Raw genomic sequence first — 25,099 nt, forward strand, 5'->3', positions numbered from 1 at the left:
CAGGTTAACACCCTGGCCTGAAGAGCCAGCATCCCATATGGGCACTGGTTTGAAACCCAAATGCTCCGCTTCCAGTCCAGCTCTTTGCTATGGCCTGGGAAAGCAGTAGAAGATGGCCCAAGTCCTTGGGCCCCTGCACCCACGTGGGAGACACAGAAGAAGCTCCTGGCTCCTGGCTTCAGATCAGCACAGCTCTGGCCATTGTGGCCAATTGGGGAGTGAACCATCGGATGGAAGACATCTCTCTCTTTCTGCCTCTCCTTTCTCTATGTAACTCTTTCAAATAAATAAATCAATCTTAAAAACAAACAAACAAAAAAACAAAAAGAGAGAATCATCCCTTTCCGGGAGCATGGTATCTACCAGAGGATTAGACATTTGAACAATGAATGAATACAAAATTGAGCCTGTTGGGGTCCACACCGTGGTGCAGTAGGCTAAGCCTCCACCTGCAGCGCCAACATCTCCTATGGGCACTGGTTCATGTCTCATCCCAGCTGTTCCTCTTGCAATCCAGCTCTCTGCTATGGCCTAGGAAGGCTGTAGAAGATGGCCCAAGTGCTTGGGCCCCTGCACCTGTGTGGGAGACCTGGAAGAAGCTCCTGGCTCCTGGCTTCGGATTGGCCCAGCTCTGGCCTTTGCAGCCATTTGGGGAGTGAACCAGCGGTTGAAAGACCTTTTTCTCTGTCTTTCCCACTCTCTGTCTCTAACACTATCTCTCAAGTAAATAAATAAAAATCTTAAAAATAATTGAGCCTGTTGCCAAAAGAGACCCCTGAATATATGTATCTAATCAGAATAATAACTAAATTTCAATTTAATTCATGCTTCATTAAATGAGGCTAAATTTTTTCAGAAAAATTTATTTCATTTAATTGTTGACCAATATTCATTTGTGTTCAAAGGCCAGTCTGACTTTTTTGAAGGGACAGAGCCTACAGCCCACAAAAAGGTGGTATTTAATTCTTCTGTGAAAACTAAGGCACATGCTAGGGAACATGTCAGATTTCTACCAAATGGGATCTGGCACGTTCAATTTACATACTCATAAAAATTCACCCATCTTTGGACAATGCAAAACACACTTAAGTATGACCAGAAAGATGAATGTTCATTGTTTGCTCAACAAAAAATAGGAGGGCATGTCCTTCTGAAACGCCCAGAATTCCCATCATTCAGGCTCTGGTGTTTATTCTGATGACGGAGTCAATATGAAGAGTGCGTCAGGGAGTAGCAACAAAGATTCTGAGGGCTGTAGTCTTGAAGTTGGTCAAAGATTTTTAACACTTTTAACATCCCCTTTCCTCAAAAACTCTCATAAAATAGAAAGTAAAAACTGCTAAATAATACTGTGAGTTTTATTAAGCCATAGCAATCTCAGACAGGAATAGATAAGTCTGAATTTTCTACTAAATTAGTTCTAAGGAGAAAACGCCCACTAATTTCTAGTGCAAGCAAGATCTTCATATTGTTCTCAGTTCCTTTTTAGACAATTTCTATTGTCACGCCTCCAAGCTCTTATTTTTTTTCTTTTAAAAAAATTATGTTCCCTATTTAAGACCACCAACCTTCAGATTAATGAAAGTTCAACTAAACAGAATAAAGTTAAAAATCAACAACATAGATGCAAATGTGGTGAAAACAATAAATAAGAAAGGCAAGATGGTGATCTTTTTTTTTTTTTTTTTTTGACAGGCAGAGTTAGATAGTGAGAGAGAAAGACGGAGAGGAAGGGCTTCCTTCTGTTGGTTCACCCCCCAAATGGCCGCTACGGCCAGAGCTACACCGATCCGAAGCCAGGAGCCAGGTGTTTCCTCCTGGTCTCCCATGCGGGTGCAGGGGCCCAAGTATTTGGGCCATCCTCTACTGCCTTCCTGGGCCACAGCAGAGAGCTGGACTGGAAGAGGAGCAGCCGGGACAGAACCGGCGCCCCAACCAGAGGATTAGCCTAGTGAGCCGCGGCGGTGGCCTATGGTGATCTTTTCTAAGTGTTGTTAATCTCCTCTGGTTTTAGATACATTTTCTTTTCATGTCTAGAAGTTCCACTGGATTTTGAAAACATCTACTACTCTCTTCATTTTGTTCAGGAATAACTGCCATCTTGAACACATGAAACATATTCATAATAGATGCTTTAACATCTGTATTTGTTAATTCCATCATTTCTGGCGAGTCCTCCTTTGTATTGTTCTGAACAAGAGACATTCTTCTTCACTTGGCCAGATTCTAAATTTCAGAAACCCATGAAGTCTATTACAAAAGCACACTATATACATTCGTCCTCAGCCCCACTATGGACACAACGTGATGCGTCACTCTGCTGCTTTTACTACCTTTAGAACAAGGTCAGAAGAGCTCACTGGAAGTCCTGGCTGTGCACAGGTTTGAGTCCCAGCTCCCCACTACTGCACACACTCCAAACAGCAGTGACAGCTGACTGGGTCACTGTCGTCCACTTGGGAGACCCAGACTGAGTGCCAAGCTCTTGGCTTTGGACTGGCCCAGCCCTGGCTGTTGCAGGCATTTGGGGCCTGAACCAGCAGATACAAGATCTCTGCCTGTCTATCTCTCTCTCTTTAATTTTTCAAATAAAAATTTTTAAAAATAAGTACTAAGGCAAAGGACCATGCTTCTACAACACCTTCCACTTTGCTTTGGCCTGCTTTTCAACCATCTCTTACGTTCCAGAACACACAACCAAGATTCCAGCCACACCAGCGACTTGCAGTTCCCTCAGAAGTCACGTGCCAGCTGCTGTCAGCATTCAGGCAGGCCTGTCTGCCCAGGGCCCTGTTCCTGGTCTGTCTAGTTATCTCCTGCAGTTCAGCTCAAGCATCAGTTCTACGGGGAAGGCTTCCCTACCCTCACTCATCCCAGCCCTCCATCTCCAGGCGGAATTAGAAACATCCTTCTCTATGCCCCTACAGCATCTGGGTGTCGACTGTTCTAGCCAAGCTGGGGCTGAAAGGTGTGATCTCGTGTCCATCTCACCCCCTTGCCTGAACCTTGAAGCCAGAAATTTAATTACTCCTTGTGTTCCTAGTACCTAAAATCATATCTAGAATGGTGCTAGCAACATGTAGATATTTGGGGGAGGGAGGGAGGGAGGAAGGGAAGGTGAGGGTCTTAAACAGCTATAATGCCCCTGGTGCTAACACTATGAGAAGAGACTCATTGCTTTATACGGCAAGGTAGTTAAGGGCAAGGGAAATGAAGACTGACCTAGGTCGAAATGCTGACTCTGCCAATTATTAATTAATGACCTCAGATGTTACCTAACTTCCTGATCCTCAGTCTCCCTCCTGAAAAAATCTTACTATCTGTGACTAATAGAGCTGTTGTAATGAGTCAGATAACACACTTAAAGGGCTCAGTGTATATATACTTATATATATAAGTATACATACACACACACACACACACACACACACCCCTCCAGGTTGAGAACAACCAACTTGCTGATTTTTATTGAATAAAGGTTTGCATACAATCAGAAACTTGACTTAGCAGACACTGGGAGAAGAGCAAGGGTGGCAAATTTCTGCCTAGATCTTTAAACATCCCTATGCTCTCTTACCTTGGTCCACAAATTATTTTTGGGCATTTGCTATGCTTTAAGCATTGTGTGATAACTGGCAATGGCCTGGATTTCAAACTCATATCCTACTGCTATTTGATTCATGTGGTTGTTACTCAAATAATCTTACCCAGATCCAACCTCTGTATTCACCCCACTCAGAACCTGTTTCTTTTGGAGCACTCCCCCTTCCTCCTTCCTCAATAAGGGAGAGAATAGATCTGTATGCTTGAAAGGCAGGGAGGGGGCAGGTAGGCAGAGAGAGTTCTTCCATCTGCTTGTTTACTCCCCAAAAGCCCACAGCAGCTGGGACTAGGGCAGGCAAAAGCCAAGATCAGGGAACTCAATCCAGGTCTCCCTGGAACCAAGTACCTGAGTCATTACCTGCTGCCTCCCAAGTCACGCATTAGCAGGAAGCTGGACTGGAGGGAGAGGCAGGACACAAACCCGGGGACTCAGACATGGACAAGGACATCCCAAACAGTGCCCATCTGTGCTCCGAATGCCCCTCCCAGGAGTCCATATTCCAACAGCGTCCAAGCAGTTCTTCAAAGACCAGCGTAAGTTCCTTCCCTTTTCACTCCTCCATCTGGAAACTTCAATGCATATCCTTGCCTCTGATGCCCAAATTCACATATTCAGCTCATGTCTCTCAGTTTTAAGCTCTGGACAAGCAAATACAAATGACTATTTGACTTCTTTTAAACACAACAACCCACCTCAAGTTAACATGCAGAAGACTAAACTCATGCTACCCCTACACTAGTCTTCATGTACCAAACCCAAACAAAACCCCCTCTTCCAACACATCCAGGTGTTCAAGTCCAAAATCTAGACTCATTTTTGACCCCAAGACCTATGAATTTTATCTCTCACCTTTTTCCTCTACAGCACTTAACTCAGGTTTGAAGCACACACGATTTGGTTTAATTATTTGAATTAGTTATTTGCCCACGTCTTTTGCTAAACCATGGAATTCATGAAAGGGAAGGAATATGTCTGATTCTATTCATGATTGGACAACCGGCAAAATGCTTGGTATATAACAAACATTCTATAAATATTTGTTGAATGCATGAATGGATACAAATGATAAGTGAGATGAGCCGGTTACAAAGCCGTTACACTTGACAACTTCTTTCCCAACAAACTAAATCTTTGGAATGCAGCGATGGCATTTCTTTTGGTCGCCATTTTATTCTCGATACCTAGGGTTTGGAACTCAAAAAATATTTGCTGAATGAAGTAACAAAGGATGTAAGCTTTTGAGATTATGCAAGATAGTAGGAGGGAAAAAGCGGGAACAGCATTCCTGACGAAAGAAGTAGAGAAGCCGACATGGGATCAATGTTGAGAAGTTGCTGGTTGGAGGATGTGAGGCCTTGGACGCATGGGAGCATGGGAGTTGTCACACAGGAAGGGCCACTTGGGCAAGTGGCTCTCAGTGATGACTGTGGAAGACAAAGTAGCAGCAGCAACCTAGAAATGGGAGAAGAGTCGACGCAGGGGGCCTGCAGACAGTTAAAAAAAAAAAAGGAATTATAAGGAACGTGCCATGCAAAGGAACTAAAATAGCAAAAGCTGCCTGGAAACATAGTATAAGATAAAACACTCCTAATCACTGCCATAACCCTGCAGGGCACTGGGGTATCATGGCACAGTACAATCTCTTCAGCCATCCAGAAAGGACAAAACTGCATTTCTGCTGCTGATTTGCCACTAGTTTTGGTTGTAGTAGTAGCTGGATGTGGTTACAGTATTTAGAAGCAGCAGAAACAAATACTTACTAAGCACCTGTCACATATTTTCCACTTAATTTACAGGATTACCTCTTAGTTTCTACCCTCATTTTACACTTGAGAAAACCATATAGCACAGGATTTAAGTAATTCATCCAAGATCACCATCCTGCTATGTGTTAACACCAGAATTAAAACTCCGGCTGTGGCTTTGTCTGACATACTCCAACCATTATGATATACTCTACTTAAGAAGGCAGGTAAGTATGTTAACACATTTTAGAGAAGTTCTATGAAAAATGATTGAAAGCTTGATGCTTAAGGAGATAAATCCTCAACCAGCAACAAAAGCTACGGCGAATGAGGCTACATCAGAATGAAGTGAAGCGCCAGTGATACTCTTGCATGGTTCTATGTTGTCTTGATATAAATTGCATTGTCTAATACGGCAGCCATAGCTACATGTGGCTACTGAGCATTTTTGTAATGTGGCTAGTCTCAAGTGGGATGTGCCGCAAATAGCAAATAACAAAACTAAAGACTTGTGTCCAAAAGAGAACACTAGAGCTTGTGCTGTGGCGTAGTGGGTAAAGCTGCTGCCTGCAGTGCCAGCATCCCATGTGGGTGCCAGTTCAAGTCCCAGCTGCTCCACTTCCGATCCAGCTCTCTGGTATGGCCTGAGAAAGCAGTAGATGGCCCAAGTCGGTGGGCCCCTGAACTCATGTGGGAGACCCATAAGAAGCTCCTGGCTCCTGGCTTTGGTCTGGCCCAGCAAGGGCCATTGCAGCCACTGGGGAGTGGATTTCTGTCTCTCTATAACTCTGTCTTTCAAATAAATTAATTCATTAAAAAAGAAAGAAATGCATAGTTTTTTCATAATATACATTCTGCATGAATTTTTTGCAGGACCCTAATATTTCTCCCAGACAGGACTGCACTACAGCTTGGGGCTGCACTCACTGAGCACAGCAGTAATCTCCAAGGTAGACCACTCCAGCTCCTGGACTGCAGCAAAACTCTGCTGCAGGCTTTTAGCAGCTCCCCTACCAGGGACAATAGCAGATCAGAGATCAGCAAAATTATGTCGAAAGCCTAAGGGATAAGTGAAGGAAGAAGGCAAAGGATGGCCACTGCAGCGCACAGAGAGTCATAAGACAGCGGTAGTCTCGGCATTAAAAATGGGGATGGGCAAAATCACTCTTGAAAAATCCCTTTATTTACTGATGAAATAGAGTAAATGCACTTTTCCGTAAAGAGCAGGCGTGCGTCTCCCATCTCAAGTTCATGACATGGTAAAACCTCACTGAACTGTATTTTTCTCTTCACAAATGGGTGCTACTGCGTCTCCCATCTCAAGTTCATGACATGGTAAAACCTCACTGAACTGTATTTTTCTCTTTACAAATGGGTGCTACTGAAGCAACTGATTCACTATCAAATCTAATGAAGAAACATAAATTAAGAAATATTTTAAAATATTGATAGCTAAAAAACAGACACTCAGAAATAGTCAACTGGTCCTTGACAAAGGAACAAAGGCAATTCAACAGAGAAAAGAGTCTTCCAACAAGTAGTGCTGGAGCCAATGGACAGCCACGTGCAAAAACATGGACTCTAGTCACAAACTTTACACCTTTCTCAAAAAATTAACTAAAAATGGATCACAGGCCTGAATGTAAGCACAAAACTATAAAATGTCTAGATGATAACACAGGAAAAAACTTTAGGTGATTTAGATTTAGTGATGACTGTTCAGATACAACTCCAAAAGCATGACTCATGGAAGAAAAAACTGATAAACTGGAGTTAATTAACATCTGAAATTTCGGCTCTGCAAAGGACGTTAAGGGGCCGGCGCTGTGGCGTAGCAGGCTAAGCCTCTGCTTGTGGCACTGGCATCCCATATAGGTGCTGGTTTGGGACCCAGATGCTCCTCTTCCGATCCAGCTCTCTGCTTGTGACCTGGGAAAGCAGTGGAAGATGGCCCAACTGCTTGGGCCCCTGTGCCCATGGGGAGGCCTGGAAGAAGCCCCTGGCTCCTAGCTTCGGATCAGCCCAGCTCTGGTCTTTGTGGTCATTTGGGGAGTGAACAAGTGGATGGAAGACCTTTCTTTCTGACTTTCCTTCTGTCTGAACTCTACCTCTCAAATAAATAAAATATTTTTTAAAAATGATTTTGAGAATGAAAAGATAAGCCACAGCCTGGGAGAAAAACCTTTGTAAAACATATCCTAAGGAGCTTCAAAAAATTTGTAGGAAATGGAATTCAAAGATAATATGCGTTTTTGGTGAACTTTCTAAAGTTCTCCCCCTCACCTCAAATATCTATTGAAGGACTTTCTTTATACCTAACACAAATAAAGAATTCTTAAAACCCACAATACAAAAACAAAACACCAATTAAAAACCGGGCAAGAGATCTGCACAGGTCAGCAGAGAAGACGAACAGATGGCCAATAAATATATTAAAAAAAGTTCAATGTCTTGTCATTACAGAATTGTAAATTAAAACAAGGAGACACCACCACTACACCTTTAACACAACAGCTAAAATCTAAACCACTGAAAAAGCAAATGCTGGTGAGGATGTGGAGCAATGGGCACTCTCGTTCCCTGGGAGTGGGAATATCAAATGGTGCAGCCATTTTGGAAGACAGCTTGTCAACATTGGCTTACTGTACAATCTATCAATCACACTCCCAGGAATTTGTTCAAAGAAGTGAAACTTAAGCCCATATAAAAACTGCACATAAATGTTAATGGTGGCCGGCGCCGCGGCTCACTAGGCTAATCCTCCGCCTAGCGGCGCCGGCACACCGGGTTCTAGTCCCGGTCGGGGCGCCGGATTCTGTCCCGGTTGCCCCTCTTCCAGGCCAGCTCTCTGCTGTGGCCAGGGAGTGCAGTGGAGGATGGCCCAGGTGCTTGGGCCCTGCACCCCATGGGAGACCAGGAAAAGCACCTGGCTCCTGGCTCCTGCCATCGGATCAGCGCGGTGCGCCGGCCGCAGCGCGCTGGCCGCGGCGGCCATTGGAGGGTGAACCAACGGCAAAGGAAGACCTTTCTCTCTGTCTCTCTCACTGTCCACTCTGCCTGTCAAAAAAAAAAAAAAAAAAAAAAAAGTAAAAAAAAAAAAATGTTAATGGTGGCTGTATTCACAACTGTCATTAAACTGGAAGCAATGAAGATGCCCTTTGTTGGGGACGGCATTGTGGCATAGTGGGTTCAGCCACCACCTGCAACACCAGCATCCCTTATGGGTACCAGTTCGAGTCCTGGCTGCTCCACTTTTGATCTCAGCTCCCTGCTAATGTGCCTGGGAAAGCAGCGGAGGGTTGCCCTGGTGCTTGGGCCCCTGCACCCGTGTGGCAAACCCATATGAAGCTCCTGGCTTCAGCCTGGCCCAGCCCTGGTTGTTGAGGCCATTTGCGGAGTGAATCAGTGGATGGAAGCTCACTCTCTCTATATAGCTCTCCCTCTTTTTGTAACTCTGCCTTTCAAATAAAATAAATCTAAAAAAAAAAAAAAAAGATGTCCTTCATCAGGTAAGTGGGCAAACAATTATGATACTTTCTTACAGTAGAACACTATTCTGCCACAAAAGAGACGTGACAGAAACTTAGATGTGAAAGAAGCCACCTGAAAAGGCTACATCTGGTATGATGCCAACTAGATGCCATTCTGGAAAACACAAAACTATGGAGACAGTGAAAAGAACAGTGGTTGCCAGGGGTGAGAGCGAAGGAATAAAGAGAGGGGGACTCAGCCGGCGCCGCGGCTCACTAGGCTAATCCTTCGCCTTGCGGCGCCGGCACACAGGGTTCTAGTCCCAGTCAGGGTGCCGGATTCTGTCCCGGTTGCCCCTCTTCCAGGCCAGCTCTCTGCTGTGGCCAGGGAATGCAGTGGAGGATGGCCCAAGTGCTTGGGCACTGCACCCCATAGGAGACCAGGAGAAGCACCCGGCTCCTGCCATCCGACCAGCGTGGTGCGCCGGCTGCAGCGCGCCGGCCACGGTGGCCATTGGAGGGTGAACCAACGGCAAAGGAAGACCTTTCTCTCTGTCTCTCTCTCTCTGTCTACTCTGCCTGTCAAAAAAAAAAAAAAAAAAAAGAGGGGGGGGGGACTTGGGGTTGGTAAAAAAACCTTCTAGGGGCTGGTGCTGTGGCGTAGCTGGTACAGCTGCTGCCTGCAGTGCCAGCATCCTATATGGGCACCGGTTCAAGTTCCAGCTGCTCCACTTCTGATCTAGCTCTTTGCTGTGGCCTGGGAAAACAGAGTAAGATGGCCCAAGTCTTTGGGCCCCTGCAACTGCATGGGAGACCCAGAAGCAGCTGCTGGCTCCTGGCTTCGGATTGGCCTAGCTCTGGCCATTGCAGCCATTTGGGGAGAGAATCAGTGGATGGAATACCTTCCTCCACCCCCTCTGCCTCTGCCTCTCTGTAACTTTGCCTTTCAAATAAATAAATAAAATCATAAAACATTCTATATGAAACAACCATCAGAACTGTAAAATATAAAGTTAGCCCTAAAATACTAACTTTAACAACAGTGTATCAATACTGGTTCATCAATCTTAATAAATATATTACCTTCATGTAAGATATTAGTGGTAAGAGAAAATGAGGGACGAGAAGGCTATATCAGGGAATTCTATACTTTCTGAGAAATTTTTCTGTAAACCTGAAGTTGCTTTCAAACAAAGTCTATAAAATTTTCTTAAGGAAACAAAGAACACATGAAAAACAAAGAATAAAATAAGTTGAAAGATGTGGAACTAGCGCATCAGCTGTTACAGAAACTTAGATAAATTTCTTGTGAAAAGACATGACTTAGATTTGAGTCAAAAAAGAAACATCTCACAAAATTACTGAGCATATCTTAAGCAAAAGGGTGGAAGTAAAAAGCTGAACAAAAAGCAAATCAGAGTGAGTGGGGATCAGAATTCATATTGTGAGGCAGTCACCTAGCACAGCACTTAAGATGCCGCTTGTGTCCCACATCACAGTGCTTGGGTTTGAGTCTCCCCTCTGCTCTCCTCTGGGAGACAGCAGCTGATGGCTCAAGTACGGGTCTCTGTCCCCTACATGGGAGACTCAGATTGAGTGCCAGGACCTAGCCCTAATTGTTTCAGACATTTGGAGAGTGAAATATTGGATCAAAGTTCTGCCTGTCTCTCTGTCTTTAAAATAAAAGTATTTTTTAAAAAAATCTCATATTACTGAAATAAAGAAAAAGGCAAAGGCTGTGTGCTTAGCCTACCAGCTAAGATGCCCGCTAAGACACCTGCATACCACAGCAGAGTGCCCGAGTTAGTTTCAGACTCCTGACTTCAGCTGCCTACCACACAAGGCAGCAGTAATGGCTGAAGGGACTGGGTTCCTGCCATCCAAGGGGGAGAGACCTGAATCGAGCTCCTGGCTCCTGGCTTCAGTTTTGGCTCAGAGCCAGCTATTGCAGGCATTTGGGGAATGAGCCAACAGAGAGGAGCTCGCTCTCATTCTCTGACACTCTGCCTTTCAAATAAATATGGAAAAAAAAGACACACTACATAAATATACAAGGACAATAAAAATACAAATGTATGACCCTTTATGAGCCATGAAATATAGAAAGTGGAAACTTAAAATCTCAGGAGAAGCTAATACAAATATACAAGAAAATAAAAATATTTTCTCTTAATCATCCATAGACCAAATAATCAACAAATATAAGACAACTATAATAAGTGATTAAGCACATTGATTTAATAAGTATACACTGAGGTCTGTAACCTATAGAGAAGAATAATTTTTTCCCAGAACTCATAATGGTATTTTTTTCCTAAATTCCAGTATGGTAAGCTCCCAAATGCAAATACATCTTCAAGCAGAAATTTTATTGTTTAAATTGAATAAACATGAATAACAAAGTCTAAATTTTAAAACTTAAACATCAAAAGCCTGAAATTATTCTGTCAGTTTCTTCCGAATATTTCCCCCCCTAAAATCAGAAAACAACCTAGATACTACATCCCAATCCTGTTTGTGAGTTAATAGGTGTTAATAGTGAAAGAAGGGGCCGGCACTATTGCGCAGCGGGTTAACACCCTGGCCTGAAGTGCCGGCATCTAATATGGGTGCCGGTTCAAGTCCCGGCTGTTCCACTTCCGATCCAGCTCTCTGCTATGGCCTGGGAAAGCAGTAGAAGATGCCCCTAGTCCTTGGGCCCCTGCACCTGTGTGGGAGACCCAGAAGAAGCTCCTGGCTCCTAGCTTTCAATTGGCGCAGCTCCAGCCATTGTGGCCAATTGGGGAGTGAACCATCGGATGGAAGTCCAACCTCTCTCTCTCTCTGCCTCTCATTCTTTCTCTGTATAACTCTGACTTTCAAAGAAAGCAAGCAAGCAAGAGAGCAAGCTTAAAAAAAAAAAAAAAAAAAAAAAAAGAGTGAAAGAAGATTTCCAGCCAAACTTTTCATTTCTTCTTCAGGGCCAAAGTCTACTACCACAGACTGTTTCTTTCTTTTTTTTTTTTTTTTTATCTATCTATCTATCTATCTACCTACCTACCTACCTACCTACCGAGAGGTAGAGTTACAGACAGTGAGAGGGAGAGACAGAGAGAAAGGTCTTCCCTCTGCTGGTTCACCCCCTCAAATGGCTGCAATGGTCACAGCTGTGCTGATCTGAAGCCAGGAGCCAGGCGCCTCCTCCAGGTCTCTCATACGGGTGCAGGGGCCCAAGCTTTTGGGCCATCTTCTACTGCTTTCCCAGGCCACAGCAGAGAGCTGGATTGGACATGGAGCAGCCAGGACTAGAACCGGCGCCCATATGGGATGCCGGCTCTGCAGGCTGAGGATTAACCTACTGTGCCATGGCACCGGCCCAGCACCACCGACTGTTTTCAAAGCATAGAGACAAAAGAATAATATAAAGTAAACAGTTTTCTGACAACCAGACTGAGACTGGAGGAAAGCTCTCATCTGAGTCTCACAATTTGGTCCCCAGTGAGTGAACAGACCTTCTACAAAGCCAACCCACCAGAAAAGACCGAGTAAGGATCTATTCCAACCCTTAAATACAAATAGGCTACAAAGAAAACACCTTGCACTACACTGCCCAACAGGACAAGGTGCCAGGGCTTTACTTTTCAGATTGTTTGATATCAAACAGAACTAAGAAATCCAACACCACATAGAATTGTAAAAAGGACCATAGTTTATTTAGATTCAATATAATTTGTAATTTAAAATATACTTATGGAGCAAGTATTAAACACTGTCAACATGCTAGGTACACAGAGTTATATAAACAGTAATAAAATGTAATCTCTGAATTTCAGAGGTTTATAGATTAGAACACGAGATCTATTTTTACAGCTCAGAATTCTGCATGTCATGTAATTTTTAATTCTACTATTTGAATTCTTTATCCTTAGTGATTCTTGGTCTGCATCATTTATCTGTTTCTGACAGGAATATATTGAAATCTCCTGTTTTGTCTGTGAACCAGTTAATGCCTCTGCAGAAATCCTTTCCCATATTTTGAGACTATGTAGGTGGATGCATATACAGAATTATTTTATAATCTTGCTGGAAAAGTTCTTATTTCATTACATAGTTTACCAAAATATCTGTATTGTTGGGATTTGCCTTAAACTCTGTTGTTGGACTTATCTCCAACTGTTCCCCTCCCCAGTCCCTCTGGCCAAGTGGAGCTGAAGGCTCTGGCCAATGGGAAAGCAGAAGGCAAAGATGGCTATCTGGCAGCTCATGGACTGGGAAGGAACTAGAGAAGGAGTAGCTGTGAACCTCTCTAGTCCCTTTATTTTAAGGATCTATCTGGTAAGTGCTCAAACATTTTTAAAAAATCTGGGGCCGGCACTGTGGAGTACCAGTTAAAGCTGCCACCTGCAGTGCTGGCATCCCATATAGGCGCTGGTTTTAGTCCCAGCTGTTCCACTTCCGATCCAGCTCCCTGCTAATGTGGCTGGGAAAGTAGTGGAGGATGGCTCAAGTCCTTTGGTCCCTGACAACCACATGGGAGATCCAGAAGAAGCTCCTGGTTCCTGGCTGTTGGCAGCCTTTTGGGGAGTGAACCAGTAGGCGAAAGATCTCTGTCTTTCCCTCTTTCTCTCTGCAACTTTGTCTTTCAAATAAATAAATAAATCTCACAAGAGATAATATAGATAATCAGCCACACCTGAAACCTGCATTTATCACCTAAGTGTTTTATTGTAACCTTAAGAGCCTTTTTGATATGTAAATCTTTTGTGCTCCTTCTTGTAAACAACTGGTCATGTTTAAATACTACTGGATTTGTTCAATAAATGAGCCTTGATCAGGAAAATAAATAAATAAATAAATAAATCTTTAAAAAAATGTTTAAGTACAACTTCATAGATTATATCTTCTAGTGGTTGAGTTTCTATTTGCATTTATTGTGATTAGTGATATATTAAGCTTACATCTGATTTTGTGTCATGTTTACTGCTTCTCTGCTTTTTATTCTTTTTTCTTATCTTCTCGTGAACTAATAAACTATTATTCTTTATCTTATCCTTTACTCTTTTTATTTAAAAAAATTTTTTTATTTGACAGGTAGAGTTATAGACAGTGAGAGAGAGAGACAGAGAGAAAGGTCTTCCTTCCATTGGTTCACCCCCCAAATGACCGCTATGGCTGGAACTGTGCCAATCCGAAGCCAGGAGCTGGGTGCTTCCTCCTGGTCTCCCATGTGGGTGCAGGGCCCAAGCACTTGGGCCATCCTCCACTGCCTTCCTGGGCCACAGCAGAGAGCTGGACTGGAAGAGGAGCAGCCGGAACTAGAACCGGCACCCATATGGGATGCTGGCGCTGCAGGCGGAGGATTAACCAAGTGAGCCACAGCGCCGGCCCCAGTCCTTTACTCTTTAGAAAGCTATAGAATCTCTCCTTCTTTTTAGGGGGCACTCTCAAGTTGTTGTTTTTTTTTTTTTTTTTTTAAATATTTATTTATTTATTTGAAAGGCAGAGGAGAGAAAGAGGTCTTCCATCCACTGGTTCATGCCCCAGATGGCTGCAATGGCTGGAGCTGGGCCAATCCGAAGCCAAAAACCAGGAGCTTCTTCCAGGTCTCCCATACTGGTGCAGGGGCTCAAGCACTGGGGCCATCTTCTGCTGCTTTCCCAGGAGGCCACAGCAGAGAGCTGCACTGGAAGTGGAGCAGCTGGGACTCGAACCGGTGCCCATATGGGATGCTGGCACTCAGGTGGTGATTTTACCTGCTACGCCACAGCACTGGCTGGCTCTCTTAAGTTTTAAAGTTTTGTTATGCATTTCCCTAGGTTTTACTTAATTATTCATATATCTAAATGTATCCAGCTCTATCCTCTTCTTAACCTGAGCATGAGTTCACCAGGCTTTGGTTACCACTGAACTTTTCCTCCCATTTGGCTTGCTGTAGTTGTACAAAATTTCAGGTCATATTTTAAAACACAGATAGAAATTAATTTTTTAAACTTTGCTTCCTAGTTAATTGTTGGAGATTTACCAATGCAGCTCATAAACTTCTGTGTTCACTACTCACTCTTGCAACTAAGTCCTCCCCCTTGGTGTCCAGCTGCCTGCTTGCTGAACTACTCCCAAAGTGCTTCTTTAAACCAACGGCTGTCAAGGCATCGTCTGCAGATGTCTAAGGTCGCTTAGGCAAAAAGATATTTGCATAATTTTACTAGACTATTATTTGCCTTTTTCATTGTGTTGACATTTACACTGAGTGTACAACCAATTGTGAGCAAAACTGCTGGCATCATACTATGAATTAAGGCAATGGCACCAAATTATTCTAGTAGTCACTGAATTCTTCATTGTCATACACTTAACAGAAAAAAATGAAACAAGGGCTGTTGTTGTGTTACAGTGGGATATAAACTGCTGTCTGCATGCCAGATCCCATATTGCAGTGCTGGTTCAAGCCCCAGATGCTCTGTTTACAATCTAGCTCTCTGTTAATGTGCCTGGGAAAGCAGCAGATGGCCCGAGTGCTTGGGCACCTGCCACCCAAGTAGGAGGTCTGGGTGGAGTTCAGGCTCCGGGCTTCAGCCTGACCCAGCCGTGGCTGTTGCACCCATTTGGAGAATGAACCAGCAAATGGAAGATCACTGTTTCTCTTCTCTGTCTGTAACTCAGCCTTTCAAATAAATAAGTCTTTAAGAAAAATAAAATAAAAATGTCAGTTTTACCTAATGCTTTTCAAGAAGTGGTAAAAAAAAAAAAAAACTACCAATTTTATTCAATGCACCTTTTATCATTCTATGTGAGAAATGGGGTACACACTTACATACCTGAGCATTTTCAAGTGCGGCTGCCTAGTGTCTTGAGACAAAGCATGTATGCAAGTTGAACTACCCACATTTTCCAGAAAATACCATCGTTTCTAAAAGTATTGTTTTTTTGAAAAGTCTGTCCTAGGCCAGTGCCGCGACTCAATAGGCTAATCCTCCGCCTAGAGGTGCTGGCACACAGGGTTCTAGTCCCGGTCGGGGTGCCGGATTCTGTCCTGGTTGCCCCTCTTCCAGGCCAGCTCTCTGCTGTGGCCCGGGAGTGCAGTGGAGGATGGCCCAAGTGCTTGGGCCCTGCACCCCATGGGAGACCAGGAGAAGCACCTTCGGATCAGCACGGTGCGCTGGCCGCAGCACGCTGGCCGTGGCGGCCATTGGAGGGTGAACCAACAGCAAAGGAAGACCTTTCTCTCTGTCTCTCTCTCTCTCACTGTCCACTCTGCCTGTAAAAAAAAAAAAAAAAAAGAGAGAGAGAGAGAGAGAGAGAGAGAAAAGTCTGTCCTTCTTCCATTTACTTTGTGTGCACTTTTAACATGAAGATTCATTTAATTTGTCTTCAGTTCCAGGAATTCCACTGTCATTACCTCTTGAAATATCGCCACTCTGCTATTCCCTTGACTTCACAGGGGGGAGCCTTTCAACTTTCCTCCGCGTCTCCTAACTAACTTATCTTCTATTCTTCACACATGTTGGTCTCTTTGTGCTCCTTTCAGGATGAAATCCTTACCTATCAACTATCTTGAACTGTGTCTATGCTAGAGTTTATTCATTATCTTCTTTTTCTAACATTAAAAAAATGTATTTTACACTTCCAGTACTTTTAATTGGTTCTTTTCTGAATTTAAATCTGTCTGGTTTTGTTTCATAATTTCCTAGAAGTTTACCATGGATATTATTCCTTCCTTCATCCCTTTGATGGTCTTAAAATATTTATTTGAAGTTAATATTCAGATTGCTTCATTATATTCTGCTGGGAGTGAATTCATCTGATTATCATGTCTTTCTTGGTATTAGTTATCCTCACACGGTTTCGGATTTTCATTTGATGGTTCTTCTTGAATAAGAGCACTCACTTCTCTCTGCTCCACTCACCCCTCATTGTCTAGTGCTTTTACAGTTACTGCCACTAACCTCTACCCTCAACTGTGTAAGACCTGCATCTGGTCTGCGGGTTCCGCATCTGCAGAGTAAACCAATTGCAGACAGAAACTACTTTTAAAAAAGGCATCCCTACTGGACAGTACAGGCTTTTTCTCCTTGTCATTATTCCCTAAAGGGTATAGTGTAACAACTATTGGACTCGCATTCTGGAGGTGATTTAAAGTATATGGGAGGATATGCAAAGGTTATGTGAAAATACTATACCACTTTATTTGAAGAATTGAGCAGCTGTGGGTTTCAATACTACAGGGGATCCTGGAACCAACCCCCATGGACACTGAAGGAGGACTTTACCGACAGCTCAAGGTTTCTATCCAAGGACATCACAAAGCTATTCACGCCAAGGGCAGGTCCCTGTCTCACTGTTCTTTCTAGGTCCTTCCATGCCTACTTTAAATAAGCCACACCCAGGCAGCTTTGTTCAGCTTCTTTTAATTGGCAGGACAGTCCTACCCCAGTTTTTTTTTTTTTTTTTTTAAATTTTATTTTTTGACAGGCAGAGTGGACAGTGAGAGAGAGAGACAGAGAGCAGGTCTTCCTTTGCCGTTGGTTCACCCTCCAATGGCCGCCGTGGCCAGCGTGCTGCGGCCAGCGCACCGCGCTGATCCGAAGGCAGGAGCCAGGTACTTCTCCTGGTCTCCCATGGGGTGCAGGGCCCAAGCACTTGGGCCATCCTCCACTGCACTCCCTGGCCACAGCAGAGAGCTGGCCTGGAAGAGGGGCAACCGGGACAGAATCCGGTGCCCCGACTGGGACTAGAACCCGGTGTGCCGGCGCCGCAAGGCAGAGGATTAGACTAGTGAGCCGCGGCGCCGGCCCCTACCCCAGTTTTTGAGACCTCCTCTGGTCCCCCATTCATTCATGAAGTTCATTTGGTCCCAAACTCTCAAGCAGTGTTTCCTACTCTTTTTGACACCACGGCACAACTTAGAAAATGATAGTATTTGTATGGCACATAGGTAGATGGATGAGACGGTCTTTACCCTAGAAAAAAGACTGCCTGGGGGTTCTGAGCACCCAGCCCAGAGGAGCTGCCTGAAGTCAGAGAAAAATCAGTATTTCACATACTGGTAAACTCACTCAGACAATGCTCTAAGGGTCATAATACCCTAAAAAATCAACTCCTGGCACCTTCTCCCTGCTCCTCATTGCACTTGCTTCTAGTCCATCAGGAAGTCTATTTTATTGTTAAAGTCAAGTATATCAGTAACACATTCATTTACCATTATTATATATTTGCAGCAGAATGCAAAATTTAATGAATGTGCTTAAAGGATCATTATAAGCAGAAATTCATGCTTTTCCCTCAGTTTAAAACACCCACCTCCCTTGAGGCCAGCATTGCAGCACAGCAGGTAAAGCCACTGCCTGTGGTGCTGGCATCTCATATGGCCACCAGTTCAAGTCCCAGCTGCTTGGCTTCCAATCCAGCTCCCTGCTTATATACTTGGGAAGGCATTAGATGGCCCAAGTAGGCCTGCCAGTCACATTCCAGGCTCCTGGCTGTAGCCTGGCCTGGTGCCAGCAGCTGTAGCCATTTGGGGAGTGGACCAGTGAATGGAAGATCTCTCTGTGTCCCTCCCTCTGTTATTCTGCCTTTCAAGTAAATAAAATCCTTTTTTTTTTTTTTAAAGGAATCAGACAATGTTCATGGTCACCAGTAGTGTGTGTGGCTCCCTTTCCTGTCTCCTTGTTCCCATCACATGCTGCAAAGGGACAACATCTCAGCTCTGCTTTGAGAGACCTGCTGACTCAACTCTTCCAAGCCTCGGTAGCATCCTGGTTGGAAAGGCGTTCTGGAACAAGTGTTTTGCCTAGCATTTAAGGCATCTCTATCCCATGTTGGAACACCCAGGGATGACACCCACCTCCAGTTCCTGACTGTGGCTTCCAGTCAGTGCACACTCTGGGAGGCAGCAGTGATAACGCAAATAACTGGGTTCCTGCACCTACTTAGGAGACGCGGGGGCAGACAGGTGGGGAGTGAACCATGGGAAAGGCATTCTTCTCTACATATCTGTTTCCCTGTATATTGCTTCTTCTCCCAAAGAAATTTTTAAAATTATTATTATTATTATTTTTAAAAAGGCTTCCTACTGCCACAACTTATTCAGGCAAAGTACCCAATAAGAACCTGAAAGAGTAATTTTATGTGTGAATTTAATGTACATGAAGAAAAGTATTTTAACAGCTCTCTAGACCATGTTAACCCTGAAAACATGAGGAGGGAAGAGAAAGTCTCCATGAGAATCCATTTTCAAAACCAAGGCATCTATTACATTTTGCTGATTTCAAACTAGAAGATGACGTCTGTCAGAAATTCTAGCAAGGGAGAGCTACCGCAGCAAAGTACTTTAAAGTTCAAGTTACAGACAGGAATAGATTCTACTTCCAAGCACCACATTTTTAATATAATTGTTTAATGAGGAATAGAGCCTAGTGGTTGAAAGGAAAATTGAGCCACTGACTAATAACAACTTAAACTAAAATTCAGAACAAAAGTTCCATAGGAGCAGAAGAAAACAGTGCAGAAACCATCTTCCACTGACAAAAGCTTTAGGGAGCAATGACCCTCTGACCCTGGGTCTCCTCCTCTGCAGAGTGACAGTCATAGCCTCACAAGGAGCTGGGACAATCAAATGAGGTCTGTAACCCAGCCTAGAGCCCAGCTCACTGTAGGTACTCAACAAACATCAGTTCCCTTGCGTTTACCTGCGATGATGCTTCACCAGCAGGTATCAAAAAAGGGTTTGGAAACTAAGATCCATCTCTCATTCTGGATTCACAAACTTCTACGTCTATTGTGCAAGCACATTCTCTGAGATAAGCATGAGCTAGACGGGGCCATGATCTGGTGGGCACCCTGAACTGAGTCAGTGTGGCAGTCTGGTTCCCAGGTCAGTGCCTAGAAAGACTGGCCCGGGCTAGAATGCAGCTTAGGCGGCCAGGAGACAGCCAGAAAGTAGAGCAGCCAAAAGGAGAAAGGATTACTTGAGCTTCGGCTCCCGTCCTTCGCTGGTGTACTGCCAACAGATGAGCCCAATCAGGTCTTGTACCCTGGCGCTGGCCATGGTCACCACGGTCATTGGCAGCAGTCTATCCTGGCTCGAGTGCAGGGGGAGGTAGACGTCTATCTTCTTGGTGGCTGTCGTGCCAACATGACCCTGTGGACAGAGCACACGCAAGAGTGAAGCACAGAGCCATGGGCACGCGGGCCACAACCACAGCTCTCCAGCCTGTGTGCAACAGTGGGCATCTCTCATCCTTTCTGCCCAGACCTGCTGTGAGCCTGGCACAGTCCCCAGGTGGAAACAATGGTCAAGTTTCAAGGTCTTTTCCTTTAATGGTCTACTGGATGCAGTTCTGCCAGCGGAGAGGTAAATGAGCACTGCCACTAAGATGAACAAATGAGAATGGTAACAAGCAGAGTTGATATTTGGTGGTAGGAGACTTGCTTTGCTACAAAGTAAATGTGACCCTGGAAAAGTCACCATTCAACCTTGGCATTTGCTGCCCTCCCTGTAAACTGATGTATCTATCACTCCTTGAAACACTGCGCTAAGGGGCCTGGGAAGTTATCATACTCTGGTGAAGCATTCAGGCCTGCAGCCCTGGAACCAAGGGCTTTGTCTTCTGAGAAACGACTGGGGCTGATTCCAGTCTCTTTACCTCGGTTCCTTGATCTACCATTACCTCTCATGCCCTCACGTTCTCACAGACCTACGCCTCCTCCCTCCTGAAACTGCCACTCTGCACTCTGGGGCCTCTGCTACCAGTCAGCAATACACCTGGGCTGCTTTTCAACCACATTCTCTCCACCTCTGCGTCAACTAAAACGTACTGGTTGTTGAGGATACTGCTTGCTCTACTGTCCTCCTAAAGGGGGACTGTTTTGCAGTTTTGTAACTGGCAATTCTTTAAGGCTAGGAGGTGGTGTAGATATTTTTGTCCTAACACTTCCAAATGATTACTTCCCCTTTACTGCAAAAAGTTCTGATCCTTAGAGGCCCAAAACAAAACAAAACAAAACTGGGGCCCGTGATATGGCATAGCATGTTAAAGCCTCTGCCTCCAACACTCAAATCCAAATGGGCTCCTGTTTGTGTCCTGGCTGTTCCACTTACAATCCAGCTCCCTGCTAATGCACCTGGGAAAAGCAGCAGAAGATGGCACAGGTGCCTGGCCCTCTGTTATCCACATGGGAGACTCAAAATAAGCTCCTGGTTCCTGTCTCAGCCTGGCTCAGCCCTGGCCACTGTGGTCATCTGGGGAGCGAGTCAGCAGATGGAAGAACTTTCTCTCTCCCTATTTCTCTGTAGCTCTTTGAAAGAAATAAATAGAGCATTAAAAACAAAACAAAACAAAACAAATCTGAGTGACTGTATGACCTAGTAATTCTATTCTTAGGTATATACTCCAGAGAACTCAAAATACATGTTTACATAAAAACATGTACACAAATGTTCATGGCAACAGTATACCTAACAGTCAAATGGAAACAACCCAATGCCCTTACCTGATGAGTGATTGCTATTCAGCCACACAAAGGAATGAATTACTGATACATGCTACCACAGGATGCACCTATAGTAGTAACTCATTTATGAAATCTGAAATGTCCGAAATAGGCAAACCCAAATGGACAGACTGGATTAGTGGGTGATGGGAGTTAGGAGGAGTGGGAAATTAGGAGGTATGGAGCTTCCTTGCAAGGGTGATGGAAATGTTCTGGAATTAGGCCGTAGTAATAGTTGTATAATATTGTGATTATACTGAAAACCACAGAATTATAAACTTTAAAATGGTGACTGTTAGGTAACATGAATTTCATCCCTGAAAAATACATATTTCAAAACCATTTCATTTTCTCCATTTCTATTACCACCATCAAGTCTGTAAGAAGTTCCAAATCAACCCACTGTATTCCTGCCTGCTCCGATTTGTTCTCCATATATTAAAAACAAACCTCAAATCTGATCACGCATGCACCTCTTTAAATTCCTCCAATAAGTGATTCCCACAACACTTTGAATAAAGCCCAAACTCCCTGCAAAAAACCCACAGGGCACTGACTCCCACCCACCTCTCACCACTCCCCATGGCTGCCCCCAGCCCTGATGGCCTGCCAGCACTCTGAGTGCATGTATCTTTCAAGGCCTAAGCAGGTACTGTTTACCACAGCAGAATGTGTGGAAATGGAATTAGATGCACAAAAAAAGCTTTGCTATCCATGTACATGAAGAGGTTTTTAAAAAGTTCATGAAAAATGCATATTATGACAAAACTAACCATGCCTTGTTTTTGGCACCCAAGGGCAAGCGTTAGTTGTAGCAGTTAAGATGTTCTTGGGATGTCCACATCCATACTGGAGTACCTGGGTTCAAGTATCAGCTTTGCTCCCTCTGCTAGTTTCCTGCTAATGTATACCCTGAGAGGAAGTAAGTGATGGCTCAAGTACTTGGGTCCCTGCCACCCAAAATGGGGACCCAGGCTGCGGAGACCCTGACTATGATGGGCGTTTGGGGAGTGAACCAAAATACAGGAGACCTTTCTCTTTCTGTTTCTTGTTTCAAATAAAATAAAAATAAAAATAAAAAATTTTGTAACCAAATAAACTTTTTACTTCTATTTTTCCACAAACCTTTTGAAATAACCTCATATAAAAAGGCAGCTCAGGGCTGGTGCTGTGGCATAGCAGGTAAAGCTATCACCTGAGGTGCTGGCATCCCATATGGCCACTGGTTTGAGACCTGGTTGCTGCACTTCCTATCCAGCTCTCTGCTGTGGCCTGGGAAAGCAATGGAAGATGGCCCAAGTGCTTGGGCCTCTGCACCTGCATAGGAGACTCAGAGGAAACTCCTGGTTTCGGATCAGCGCGGCTCCAGCCATTGTGGCCAACTGGGGAGTGAACTTGCAGATGGAAGATCTACCCCTCTCTGTCTCTCCTTCTCTCTGTGTAACTCTGACTTTCAAATAAATAATTAAATCTAAAAAAATAAATAAAAAGAAGGCTCTTTTTGGGTCTTTGCAGCCTGAATCCTCATCTTTTAACATGTGCCATGGACAGGCTACTAAATCTGTTTGGTTTCTTCATATGAAAAATGCTAATACTGACAGGATCTACCTATCACGAGGAGGAGGAGGCTGATGATGACGCAGGGCCCAGCTCACTGACTGCCCTGGAGAAGCCTTCACTGATAATGCTACATAAAGAAGCTCCTTCACATGCTTATATACATGCGTCCTTGTATACATGCGTCCTTGTATACATGCGTCCTTGTGTACATACGTCCTTGTGTACATGCGTCCTTGTGTACATGCGTCCTTGTGTACATGCGTCCTTGTATACATGCGTCCTTGTGTACATGCGTCCTTGTATACATGCATCCTTGTGTACATGCGTCCTTGTACACATGCATCCTTGTATACATACGTCCTTGTATACATGCGTCCTTGTACACATACGTCCTTGTATACATGCGTCCTTGTATACATACATCCTTATATACATATATCCTATTCATTCCTCCAGAGCACTTAACAATCTGCAGTTGGACATTTATGTATTTGCAATGACATACTGGTGCCTTCCCCAATAGCTTCTGAAGTTCCATGAGGGCAGTGATCACGTCTGCTTTGTTTACTTCTCCATCATGATAATCCCTAGCATGGGAGACACCCCCTTTTCTGTTGAACTACATAATGAACGCATGCGTGACTCAGGGCCTGCTGGGCCACACAACAGGCACTCAGTAAATGTCAGTTTCCTTCATCCCCAGATGGAAATGGGGGTGGGGGTTGGGTAACCATGTGGTTCCCATAATTAACACTCTGTAATTTTATCATTTTGGGTAAAGGAGGAGGTCAGGAGGAAGATAAGGAAATACACAGTCAGTTGAAAAAACATATGAGAAATTCCACTTTTCATAACCCAGCAAGTTGAACATTTTTTTTGCTTTAAGCCTTATCTCTAGGTTAAAAGCAAATAATGAAGAAGCAATTCTTCCACAAAATATTCTCTCTTCTACACATACACATGCGCATGCATGTGCACACTCCCACACACATTCTCAGCTCTGAAATGGCTAACAATGACTTTGTCGAGCAGATAAATGGTTAAAATGGAAACAGTGGCAATCCTTCTGGAGCGGGTCTGTGGCCCTCAAATCAGCCTGTCGGAGACCTGGGTCCGTCCTGCCATTGCTTTCTCGCAGTCTACTCCTCTCCTTCCTGAAGAACTAGAGCTCAGGGGCAGGCAGCACAGTACCTCCAGACAGAGACTCAACGAGAGGATGACATGTATGTGCTTCAGAACCTGTCAAGTGCTTCAGAAACACAGCTCAGTACTCAAGAAAGGGCCCACGTTTTAAATCGGACTCATTTCTACTACTCAAGCCTATCAGATGGGCATATGAGGCCAAAAATGGATGCCAGGGGAGCCCTAATAGGATTGATTATTATAACAAGAACTAGCATTTATTTAGAGCTAACTGTTTAGTAAACTCTGCTAAATGTTTGCCTAAATTATCTCATTTGATTCTCACAATAACAATAAGAGACAGGATTCTATCCTTACCTTTATATTATGGCAAAGAAAACTAAGGCTTCTAAGGCCATAGTCATCTGCTCACCACCCATAGCCAAGGTGGAAGAGCCAAGATCCAAACCTATGTCTCAAAGTTACTCTAAATGCAATCAAGCACCACTCTGTAAAGACGTGAACATCTCTTACCGACACCAAAGCCTCTGCCTGCAGCAGTCTCCAGCAGAAGGAACCGCCCGGGGGGAACTGGGGACTGAGGGGAAACTGTCAGCTGACTGCAGCACAGTCACCACTGCTTGGGACTACAGGGCAGGTAGTTACATAGTACCCGGATCCCTTTATCTTCTATCTCAAAGCACAACAGCAAGTGTACAAAAAACTATCAGAATAAATATGATAGATACTTATTAAATGAATGGAGCACTTTATCTTTTTAATCTTCTAATTCCAACTTGAAGCAGTGATGACTAGGGAAAAAGTGTTTTGCACAAACCCCGAAATTATACATTTTAATAAGGAGCCTCTTTTGAAAAAGCTCTAGGTGGTGGCAGTGCATCTAATAGTCCTTGAGCTACAATACTTAGAGGGAATCATCTAAAACATAAAACAATTCATCAACACAATAGAAAGTAATTACTAATAAAAAAAACCCAAGGTAGCCAAAAGATCAAAGGTATTCATACCACATCAAAGCAAGCAATATTCCAAAGTCCTAGCATCTAACTATTAAAAAGCATCTAGAGCCGGCGCCGAGGCTCACTAGGCTAATCCTCCGCCTTGCGGTG

General features: G+C 44.1%; 1 protein-coding gene across 9 annotated transcripts in view; it reads right to left on the reverse strand.

The window, feature by feature from the left end:
- The window catches only part of MAPKAP1 (MAPK associated protein 1), a 259,514-nt gene that overhangs the window by 129,356 nt on the left and 105,059 nt on the right, over nt 1–25,099 (reverse strand). For all 9 annotated transcript variants that reach the window (XM_017350085.3, XM_017350084.3, XM_002720432.5 and 6 more), the window contains one exon: nt 19,763–19,935. In XM_017350085.3, coding sequence (XP_017205574.1) covers nt 19,763–19,935 — 173 coding nt within the window. The remainder of the gene's footprint in view (nt 1–19,762; nt 19,936–25,099) is intronic.

The sequence above is a fragment of the Oryctolagus cuniculus genome, chromosome 1 (genome assembly GCF_964237555.1).
Source record: "Oryctolagus cuniculus chromosome 1, mOryCun1.1, whole genome shotgun sequence".
Taxonomy (NCBI): Eukaryota; Metazoa; Chordata; class Mammalia; order Lagomorpha; family Leporidae; genus Oryctolagus; species Oryctolagus cuniculus.